The sequence below is a fragment of the Camelina sativa genome, chromosome 19 (assembly GCF_000633955.1).
Source record: "Camelina sativa cultivar DH55 chromosome 19, Cs, whole genome shotgun sequence".
Lineage (NCBI taxonomy): Eukaryota > Viridiplantae > Streptophyta > Magnoliopsida > Brassicales > Brassicaceae > Camelina > Camelina sativa.
Window position 1 is genome coordinate 26,115,210 of NC_025703.1, and position 12,270 is coordinate 26,127,479.

Here is a 12,270-nt window from a genome sequence, read left to right on the forward strand (position 1 = left end):
AATACAAGGAAAAGGATTCAAAGATCCAAAGTTTAAACCATACAACAAAAGAGGCACTCTCCAATGCCAAACAAAAATAGATAAAATAGATCAACAAAGAGTCCAAGAGAGCTTTGAAGCAAAAGCTAGATAGCGGGTTGCCACATGTGAGATCAAGGTTTGTTGAGAGGTCTTCCATGTGTAGCTCAATGGTAGACAAGTTGGTCATAGTCAAGCAAAGACTTAATGACGTTGAAAAGATGTTCTTAGCGAACGAATGGTGATTGAAGTATCTAGCTAAACAAGTCGATGGGGAAATGTTGGTCAAGAATTCTCTAAAACCATACTCACACCATCGATAAGTTGAATTCCGAGCTTGTAAGCCATGAGACTTCAATGACTGTTGAGCAGTAGGGTTCATCAATGGCATCAGGCTTTTTAAAGAACGGTTGAAACACCGTGACAAACTAGGTAGGTTCTCTCTCACTCCAAGATTAAGTCCAAATTAAGCTCTCTCAGTTGCAATGGAATCTTGGCTTGTTGGACTCACCGTTCCCTAACGGCCAACAAGTAATTGGACTAAGGGCCCTCATGGCCCAATAGTATTTTTGTTGTTGCTTCCACATCTGCATATAATCCACACGAATTTACCTTATTTAATTATTGCAAGAATTCATTTGAGCACAAATAAACTATTTTGTAAACTATCCTTTAGAATTTAGATGCATGGTTTTAATTATAGCTGGTGATAGCGAAACAAAAATCAGTGGCTTATAAGTAACCATAAGAAACAACGTCAACTATGTGACTCAGGCATTTGGTGAGAGATACGAGACTAGCCCACAAAATTATTGATTAAGTTTGGTTGCACAAAAAAAGAAGTTTAGAGTTTTAGCTATTGTACTAAAAACAAAACTCAGTCGTAATCGATTTTCATATAGTTTCCTTCTTACACTCGGAAATTTGGAATCTTTGTGATTGGAATAATAAAACGATTATGGTGATTAAGTCATGAATATATCTAGATATTATCTAGAGTCAATATTGTTGGACTGTCCTATAGTCAAAAGCTATCTAATTTTGTTATCACATGAAGTGAACCCACATTTATTTTATTACCCGATTGAGCTACATTTTATCCGAATTCTTTTTCAAAAATTTGGGCAAAATCTTATCCTTCAAAATTTAAAGTTCTATCGTCGTTTTGTTTGTGTTTGTATACCATGTGCAATACCATTAGCCTTTTATTTTCCACCATGCCATTTAATGTACTAGATTGATGATAAAAAGTCCTTTAAACCTCATCGTTTATATATAGCTCATAGTCATAAAATATAACGTACTTTATTTTTATAAATATGTTTACATATTCCACCGTCTATGTCGAAACACGTACGTAGCAATCTGACCAGAAGTCATGCTTTAGAATCTATCATGCTATAGATTCCAATGGTCCGTACGTATTCTAATTTAATGATTGTAAACCGTCCTCATCCTTATACGTATCACACTATCACAGTATCAAACTATCACGTATGAATGTATGATACATAAATTTTCCATTGAAGTCGTTCACTGGCAACAAAAATTAAAAAAATTGTTCCCAAGAGTTTAAAATAGGTTTACTAAGAAAACAGTGACAAACGCAATCCGTGATGCGTAGCTCAATTTATATAAACAATCTATATTGTTAATTTGCATGATTTAAATGGATTAATAACGACATACAGTAGTTTGTTTCTTAAACTGTAGTAACCCATCTCAAACTTGAACTGGTTATACGGTTTGGTTAATCGATTGTAGCTTGTTTTTTTTTTTTTTTTGAAAAAGGTCGATTGTAGCTTGTTTATTTTCAATATATACAACTTAAAAAAATTATTTTAGTAGTTTGTTTTCAAAATATATATATGTAGTCTAAATAAAATTTAGCTACTATGACATTTACCTTCATATATAGCTTGAGTTTAAACTTTCGAAGGATTTATCTCCAAAACTCTTAGATGTGCTGAGAACATGAATATGCTAAATATTAATGCATAAAGCATATAATGAAATCATTAGAAAAGTAAAATTTACTTATAACTGACAGATATATATACATTCGTTTTTGTCCAAACTTGACCTTAATCGACCTAAACAATCCACAATATTACACTAGTCACTAGCGAATTAGACCCAGAATTCTATCTACATTATGCTTCGTTGTAGATATCGACCAATCATATGTTTATCTAGTTACCACAATTAACCCCTAGCTATATATAAATACTTTTATAACGGGATAAATAATAGATTAGCTAGTAAATTTTTTCACATAAACTGGCTCATCCATTCTAAGCCATCAAAATAATCCGGCGAGTAGAGCAAGTTATCACCATCACCGTCCACACAAATGTCGTAGTCTCCAAAAAACGGTGTGGCCTGATTGGCTTCGACGGTCACAGAAGATGAGATCGGACTGTTGCTTATTAAAGTCCCTTCAACTCTTTGTGCAAGACTTTGGATCTCTCTTTCAGCCTCATAAAGCTGTTCCTTTAGTTGAAGAACCTGAAAATTTAAAATTTTGATTTGATTTAATCACTTTCCCATTAACAGCTAATCATATTATAAGTAGAGTTGATTTGATGAGTTTTATTTTGTGGACCTGGTGATTAGAGAGGCCCAATGAGTCAATGACTAAGACAAGCAAATAACCACTAGAAAACAAAGGGGGTTTGTACGGAAAGATAATTACATATAATGACACTTTTGTTTTTTTGCTGTTCATTTTTCTGTATGATTTTCCAATATAAAACAAAATAACTATACTACAGTTATTCAAATATCATTTATATTTCTCAATTGCTTATATATAATGTGTATTCGTTTCACTTGGTATTTGCATTATCTTGTAAAAAATATTCCTATAACTTTATCATAATGATATTAACCACTTTGTTATTTTTTGTTCACAAATAGAAAAAGAAAACTTGAATTAAAAGAGAAAAACGGGTAAATTAATCGTCAACTTTATCAACTTATTCGAAATTTAAACCTATCGTTAATTAACTTTGTCATATTTGTAGATTAATTCACTTATCTTTTGGAAAGAGAAGAGACTTTAAAAACATACCTCAGAATCAAGACGACACTTGTCAACGACGACGTTTTCGTATGCGTTCTTGAGTTTAGTGTATTCATCCTCAACCCGCTTGTTCTTCCACCGTGCACGGCGGTTCTGGAACCAAACCGCGACTTGACGAGGGTCAAGCCCTAACTCCGATGCCAGCCGATCTTTCCTTTCGGATTCAAGCTTATGATCGTCTTCAAAGCTGATCTCCAACATTCTTACTTGCTCATCACTCAATTTTCTCTTTCTAAACCACCCATTGCCTCCTCCTCCACCCTCTTCTCGCCCCGCAGAACTCTTGCTCTTCCTTTTCCTACGTCGTGCTGGTTTTGCTTCTCCTGCTGGTCAAACAGAAACGCATCAAAACCAATGTTACAAGAAACTAAAAAGTCTTCGAAGTTTTCAACTCTACAAGTCATCTCTAGTACGTTTGTGAAAAAGACTACATAAGACAAACTTAATATCCAGAAAAAAAAAAACAAAGAATAAAGAAGACCCACTTGAAGATATATCTATAACCAAATTTGGGTTTTCTGTTTTATATGAAACAAAAAAAGATTGGAACTTTTAGTATGTGCAAACCTTGTTGTGGTACCAATGAAGTATAGACATCAGGGTACAACTGAGAGATGAGTAGAAGATTATGATCATCTACATTCTGGTTATTCATGTTTCTATCTTCTTCTCTCTCTCTCTTTCTCTGTGAGATTCAACAGATTAGTGTTTTTTTTTTGTCTCACTTTTTCTGCAATAAGAGAGAAGATGTGTTGGGAGAAGCAGAGGACTTATCATTTTATAAAGGAGGAGTAGGTGTCAAGGGATGGTTTGATTAGAGTTTGTTTTTCTAATTTATTATTTCTTTTTTTCTCAGATTTGGGCTTATGATTCTTTGTAATTACATAATTGCCACTTTGCATATCAATTCTAGTGGTATGTAGGTCCTCAAACTACATGTACATCAGTATATGTATATCACTATCTTACTATTGTTTCATATTGCAAAGACATGACTTTGTTATCTTGGCAAATATCGATATATATATATATATATATATATATGTGACAGCATTTAAATAATAAATAATTAACCTATTAATATTAATTGGACTATAAATTTCATTTTAAATTTTTATAATAATATAATTGTATTAACTTATAAGAAAATCCTTCAGCCGTATAATACTATACATATTAATTATAACTAGATTAGGATCCGTGCGACAGCACGGATTAAAATTATTTTTATTTATATTATAATTTATATATAAAATATAGTATATCTGATTGTTTTTTTAAGTTTTTTTTGGATAAAACATTATGAATAAATCATATGTTAAATATGATGGTTTGAAAAAAAACACCTATTTTGTAAGTTTTATATTGTTTGTATCATTAAATTTAAGTATGGAAAATGACTCTTGCTCTAGCATACCAACATCCTTGGAATAATGTGTCCAAGTATGTAGTATCTTAGCTCGGATACATCATGAATTTTTATAGGGTTTCAGACGGTTTAGTATTGTAAATTTGAGAAACGATTTTTATTTTTATTTTTTGTGTTTTCGGTATGAATATGAGAGTAACGTGAGGCTAGGTCAATTTATATTGAAAGTTTGGAAGATTTTCAATGAAATTTTATTTTCAATTACAGAATAAGATCTTGGAAATCACGATTAAGTGTGATAAATTGTCGAAATTTTATTCATTTTTTATGCTTCACATTATATTTTTAATCTCTTTAATAAGTTGGTTAACAATGTGGTCTAGCAATAAAATCTGCCGAAAATAAATCTAGAATATTATTTTTAAGAACTTTGGAAACAACGTGCTCTAGCAATAAAATATTCCAAAAATAAATTTCTCTCTTTGCACCTACTATTTATCTTGTAACCAATTAATCTATCAATTTGGAATATTCTCTTTAATTTTCTTTAAGATTTTCGGAAACAATTAAGGTTGCACCCAAAATTTAACTTATAACAATTAATTAATCTATAACCTATAACCTATTTGTAACCAACTTATTAAAATTATATAGTCTACAAAACAATATTGTGTACTTCCGTTTTTATTATAAAGGGGATTGGAATTTATTATGTATATAGATATGTGCGTATATTTTACGTTGAACAATTAACTATAATTCGCAACTAAGTAATTAATTAGTTCAATAAGTTTTCAAATATACCATCGTAGTTTAAATTAGTCATGCTTGTATAGTTCTTATCTTTTGAGCAATTTGGAACCAAAACTCACTTAACTACATGGCTTCTAAATCGTTTGTGTTCTGGCATACAATTCCTTGATTACTTTAAGAAGTACAAACAAGTCAATTCGCTCATGTGAATTCATTTGAAACATTTTCCATTTATAATATACTTCTTAAAGTTATATGGATATTTACACGTAGTCTTTAAAAGAAACTAAAAGAGATACATGTAATTATCATTATTCATTATATATAAATGTAATGCGATAAAGGTTTTGCGTGTGATGAGAGGATTAGAGGATGTCGTTATCACCGTGATATGGATAAGTCTCACCAACAAACTAAAAAGAGAGAAAACATAATAAGTGACTTGTCTTTCAAAAGGTAGTTTACTTTTTTACTCCTATCTCTCGTATATTAATAATTTTTACTCACTCTTCATACGTTTTCTATAATCGGGTTTTTAAACTCGAAACATATACTATTTCTAGTTTAAATCTAACGTTTAAATCATTATATAGCCAAATGGAAAATATTTAGAATATTCAGTGTGTTAAAATCATAAATAAGACGTCATCGTATTTTAGCAATGACCAAGCATATATATATTTCGAACACACGCAAAATTATGCTACTTTAATAAATAATATGTCAAATGGTACACAAATATGAAACCAGATAAAAATTGCATTTAGATAGTAATACAATGCATATTGTAAATTAGCATTTCATGTAATTTAATAACATTGTTATGTTTAGGAGATCCGCATAAAATTAAAGTTAAACATGGTCATCATAGAAGGTTAATTGATGGTAATTTGACTCCCGCAATACTAGAAAGTCTTTAAAAATAAATATAGTATATTAATAGCCTACCATATTTTGGATTTTGGTACATATATATACCCTAAAATTAGGATGAATTCTATTAAGCATATGCTTCAGTTACAATAAGAGTCTTATCTCTACTATATTCTTGATGTTTCTAATAATTAAAGACCTCATTTTTTTTAATTTGTGCAATTTCTACTAAATCATTTTTGAACAATTTTATTTTGTGATCCGGTCAAAGATTATGTATTTGTAGCAGAATACGGGTGTGAACTATGGAGTGAATGCTTAAGCTTTCCTAACTAGGCAATTTACAAATCCATTTGCCATTCTATATTTTAGCACGCATATCAACATCTTAATAATGAAGAAGCATTTTTTTACCAATTATTAATTATATATGAAAAAAAAAAACCGCGATAGGTTGCACCGATCCAATTTGGTTGTCCATAATAAATTAATTTTTTGGTTGAAAAGTGAGTTAGGGTTGAGGTGTGGACTGGTGGGTCATTGTCGATATATTATTATATTTGATTAATCTCGCTGGCTAATTAGTTATTTTTATGTAATTTTGTAGGGGTCTTTTTTAGAGTTCAGTTGCTTGTAGATTTAGAATATGTAAAATTTTGGATCCCTAAACTGGGAGAAAAACATGTCTCTCTTATATTTAGATAATGTTTAATAAAGAGCTTCAGAGTCTGGAAGCAATGTGTTAGTTATTACTATTTTTAGAACGTATCAACATAATTTGTTTTATTTTAATCAACGGTGGTGGTTTAGTGTGAAGATTGTTTACGTACGTAGATCTAAATTAGAGTTGAAGGTGTTTATAGAACTTTGAAACTCTAATTGAGATGCCTGTCTTATGTCCAACCCTAACTTTAGTAGAATATTATTTCAGTTTCATATTTTATGTCTAGTGTTTACATATATACAGTATGTTTTTATTAGGGCATTTTTAGTGGAGTAATGGTGAATATTTCTCAAAAAAATAAAAAAATAACATTATTTTTATCACAGATTTTTTTTTTTAATTTTTTTTTAAATTTCTGTTCCATTAAATAAATGACATATGTCTTATTTGTTATGAGAACCGTTTCTCAAGTTGCTGGGGAAAGAATCGGTTTTCTTTCTTTTCTTTTCTCTCTTCATTTTATTATTTTTTTAATAATAGTATTTGTATGTGCAACCCTTAGTGGTCTTAGTCTAAGTTTTCTATGAGGCTATGGAATAAAATTAAAAAAAAAAAGTAAACAACTAAAGAGTAAACAAATGCTTTTTTATTTTACAGCCATAAATTTGAATAATTAATTTAGTAGTAAACACATGTACTTATTTTAAAGTGACAGATTAGAGAACAGAGCTTATAAGTAATCATGAAACCTGTCGAATAGAATGCAAAAGAACAATGGAATCCTGATTCTTTTGTCTATGCATTTGTCTCCTCTTTGGGACTTGATAAGCCTCGAATTTCAAAACTAGTGATAATGAAATTTCTATTTAAGAATTTTGTTTGCTAGTTTAGGTCTGTATGACTGTATTCTAAATGATTTCGTCATCTTAGTCGAGGTGAATTATACCCTTATTTCCTTCAATTTATACCAAACCTTTATCTTGATCACTTATATTGTTCAAAAAATCTTACATAAAAAGGTACGGAAAGCTTAATTAAACTATGATTGTATTCTTATCATCTTATGGTCTATTTTATTTCTGTTTTATGATGATAAATGACATACTTAAGTTAGTGGTAGACTCAAAGTGCGAAAACTATTTCGTTTTCCTTATTTCTCCCTTTTCCAACTAACCAAAACGAATTGTGTGCACTGTCCATAGACAACAAATAGCTAATGGTTCCTTTCTACTCATATAAGTTGGACCAAGAAATTTATCAGAAAACAACAAACGCATAAACCAAGAAAATCAACTAGGACACCAACACACACACACACACACCTTAACTCGGTGAAAAGATCATTTAAAAGAAAACATATATTGACTTCTTTTGAGTACCTCCATCGCTCCACGCCAATGAAAAGGCTTCGGGGTGATAAGGTTAAGCACATGGGTCTAATCACGTGTCAACATTCTACAAATTCGCAGGTAGGCCACCTCTCACATTCATACACGTATATCTGATCTTCAGTTTCCAACTTTTCTTTCCACCAATCAGACTTTGGTTAGCAATAGCCGCCAAAAGTTAATTTTATTTATATATTTACTTGGCAGCTGGTAGCCTGGTACTACTATATTTCCTTATAGTCCAATGGTGAAAATTTTGAATTTTCAGTGGTTCAGCCAAAACCACGTTAGTATCCTGACAAATGGTTTCCTTACCTAATTTTTCTCGAGCACGATTCTTGTTGAAATTTATGTGTTCTTTTTTTGCTATATGAAAGCTTATGAGTTCTATGTTCCAACGATTAAAACTTGCGGACCTTAGTTAAACAAACAGCTGATTTAAGAAATGGATTACAGAAAGATGTGTTAAAAAGACATGAAGATTGCATGACTCAAATATTTAAATGCAAGTTGACGTGTTCGTTAGTTATACATGCAACAAGGGTGATTTAATCTACTCGATCATGACACAGAGAACAAGCTAATAATTTTAATTATCAAATAGAGAGAGAAAAACAAAAAAAGAAACATCTTATCCCAAATAGGCAAATACTTATCAACAAATAACCGTTACTTTTTAATTTGATTTATTATATTTTCTTAAGATACATAACTAACATAACAAAAACATTGCGTCTGTGATGAGAATCTTTCCCAAATTAATTGAATTTGGTTGGCTTATGAATCGGGAAAATTTTAAAGAAATGGTTAACCTATATGTCTTTAGCGATTCCCTAAATGAGAAAGGAGACGAACTAGGTAAGCATGTAAGTTTCAACTTTCAACCTTTTGTCCTAATTGGGGTTATTTCGATAAGAACACGTGTCAAAGACCCAGTATAGATATATAGCCCACATTTTGTTCTATGTCAGTAAGTGATGAAAGTGAGATAGACTGACAAAGTAAAAATAAAAGAAAGAAACAATAAAAATAATATGTTGTCAATTTATCATAGAAAACAAAGCAAATTTATAAAAAAATTGATTTTCTTACAACACTTGAACTAGATTTAGGGAATATTTAAATAAATTGGATAACTCAGTAAAAATAATTTGAAGTTAAAAAAGATGAAAACATGATTAGTTTCTTTTTCATTTTTTGAAAACATGAAAAGCTTATTACTTTTTGCACGCTTTATGTTGTTCTTTAGGTACATTTGATTTCGCCTTTTCTATTTCGAGACATTTTCTTACACGTTAAGCCATGAAGAACCTATGTGTTTACAACAAAATTATAGTTGTATGTTTTTTGTTGATACACAGTCTACAATTAGAGTTATATGTTTATCTTTATATAATAAGATCATAGCCTTTCAATAGAAATATAATACCATAGTACCATTTCACCATCAGTTTTGGCATATATTTCAGTCAGTTTGAATGATCTGACAAAAAAATATCAATTGTTGAAGTACACTTCAATTTATACGTTTCAGTTCAATATTATATGTGCGAACAATCTTAGTTAAAATCTAAACGACCCACTGAGAAATTAAAACTAAGAAGATTTTAATATGTGACTAGCAATCGTGCTGCGCGCGGTAGTTAAATTAAAGTATATTCCTGGCTTTTTTGTATATATTATTGTTTGGTTATGTAAATTCATCTTTACGTCTGTTTTTGTATTTGATTTGGGTGCTTATGTTGTTTTGTTGGATATTTTTTAAAAAAATAGGTTTTGCAGTGAGTATAATTTAGTATGCTATTTATTTTTTAAAAATTGAAATCATATTTTGTGTTTTTTTAATGTTTTTTTTGAAAATTATAATGAGAAGTTAACATTGTGTAGTTAAAATTGGTTTATTGGGTCATTATTTGTATGTTATTGAGTTGGGAATGGATTAGTTCTTTTTCAGAATTTGATGTCCTCGTGAACAGATAGGAGAAGAGCAATGTTTGCGATCTAGAGGACAGTATGAGTATTGAACCTATTTCTTTGATGCTCGTAATCGTTTTTTCAGTCATCCCTTTCATATATCTATTTTTTTTTGGGGGTTTTTTATTTGGTTGATTTCCTGTTCGCTTCGCATTTGTAGGGGATATTTGGTTATCCTCTGTTGATTTCGGTAAACATAAGTGTTAATTGGTATGCAAATTCATTTATATGAAAATGTGTTGTCTTCCTTAGATTGCCTAATTAAGTTGTGAGTTTTTTTTGTGTTCTTAGTTGTAATTTTTTTTCCGTTTGTCCTCTGAGTTATTTTTTTGGATTTGATGTGAGTTGTGTTTTGGGAAAAAATAATTTTCGTGTTTATCTTGCTGTTATTTTATACAGTATGGGTTGTTTTTTGTTGGCTCGGTTTTCATTTTCATATTATTTTAGTGCTACGGTTATCTGATTGTGGTACTCGTATTTCTTAATCTCTTTAGTTTACTAAAGGTGTGTGCATCTCTTACCTTCTTTGTCTTTGGTGATGGTTTTGTCAAGTGCTGCCAAATAATGTTAATTGATTTCTAGTTGTGTTTCCCTGATCCTCTGAAAGTGTTGCTTGTGTTGCCTTGCTTTGATTTGGTTATTTTTTTTGATTTTGTATATCCCAGTTTTTCTAAGCAGAGTTTTTCTATGATGTAGTTGTCCTTCAAGGTAAAGACCTCTTTGCATATATTTATGTCATGTTGGTCGTAATACTTGGAGACTGTTTTCTTGAGATGGATTGTGGGAAGTTTTTTCAACATATTTTGATCTTCTATGTTCTAATTTTGATGTGATGGTAAGCGGCAAACTTAAATTTTTTTTTTCTATTTTTTGTTTACTTGCTCGACTTTCAGGTTTGTTCCTTGTTTCTCTTGTTTTAATTCTTTTGGAGGCGTTGCTATTGTTTAAGAAGGAGAAAACAGAGAATTCTATTTCGAATTGTGGAATTAATTTAAGGTTGATAACATTGGTAAACTATATTGTTGTTCTTTAAGCTAAATGAAAAAGACAAACTTGAGCATTTGTTTGTAGTAGTAGCAGTGTGCGCATCTATTTTCCATGTCATTCACGATGCAGTTGATAGTTGGTCTGATTGCTGCCAATGTAGTGTAGTAGCATTGTAGGCTTTTTACATTGACTCTGTGTAACGCCTTTTTGATATCTTTCCAGCATTGATCACCCTTTGCTTTGTTTTGTTTTCAGCTTAGCTTGTCGAGCCAAATTTTTCCTTCCGCTGCGTCATCCCTGCACAACTTCACAATTCCGTAAAGGTAAATACCATTCTCGTAACTACCTTCTGCCACCTTTTTCAAGTGTTCCAGCCCTGTCTCTGTGTTGTTCTTTTGAAAATACTCTTGGATCCCTTTGATGTAGTGGGGCTCGACACTTCCACTTGCAATGCATTTTTCCATGAGGTCTTGGTATTTCGTTATATCTCCGAGGATGTCGTTTGGTAGTTCTTCAAGGGAATAGGGTGTGTTTCGCAGCATTTTTTGCAAGTTGTGTGTTATTTTTATGTTCAGACTTTTTCCTACTGTTATTAATAGGCTGGACGTGTGTTGCAGTTACGTTTGTGTGTGTTGTAATATTTACTGTTGGCCTCCCATTACAAACAATATTCTTATAGATAAAAAATTTAAATAAAATCCCACGTAAATATATATAACAAAAAAATATTATTTTCAACAATATATATGTTGCATATCACTTAGTAAAGTAAGTTTAGTGTTTATATAGATTTATACTCAAAAGTTGGTATGATTATGGCCCCGATTGGTAACGGCTGTTACTTATGGCTGTAAAGACTTTAACTTTAAAATTTTAGTTGTAGAGAATTTGGCTGTAGAAACTTTAACTGTTGAAATTAAATTGGTAACAAATATTTTTAAAATTGAAGCTGTTACTTTTATTATTAAAATATATTAAAATGATGATAATGAAAATAATAATAATTATTATTGAAATGGATCTTAAAAGAAAAGAAGGAGAAAAAAATAAGAATAATTAATGTGTAAAAATAATTTATGTAAAATTTATATACAAACTTTTGGAGAGTTTTTAAGTATAATGGAGAGAGAAAAAAATAAAGTTTTATATTTGTTTAATT

General features: G+C 30.5%; 1 protein-coding gene across 2 annotated transcripts; it reads right to left on the bottom strand.

Annotated features, from left to right (window-relative positions):
- On the bottom strand, window positions 2,109–3,886 carry LOC104767217 (homeobox-leucine zipper protein ATHB-21-like). 2 transcript variants are annotated; one of them, XM_010491259.1, is made up of 3 exons: window positions 3,671–3,886; window positions 3,092–3,426; window positions 2,109–2,526 (listed from the first exon to the last, which is right to left on the bottom strand). In XM_010491259.1, exons 1-3 carry the CDS (start codon window positions 3,756–3,758, stop codon window positions 2,290–2,292), a joined length of 660 nt encoding a protein of 219 aa, XP_010489561.1. In that variant the 5' UTR covers window positions 3,759–3,886; the 3' UTR covers window positions 2,109–2,289. The 2 variants fall into 2 exon arrangements, with proteins under 2 accessions (XP_010489561.1, XP_010489560.1); XM_010491258.1 differs by having other exon boundaries at window positions 3,092–3,429.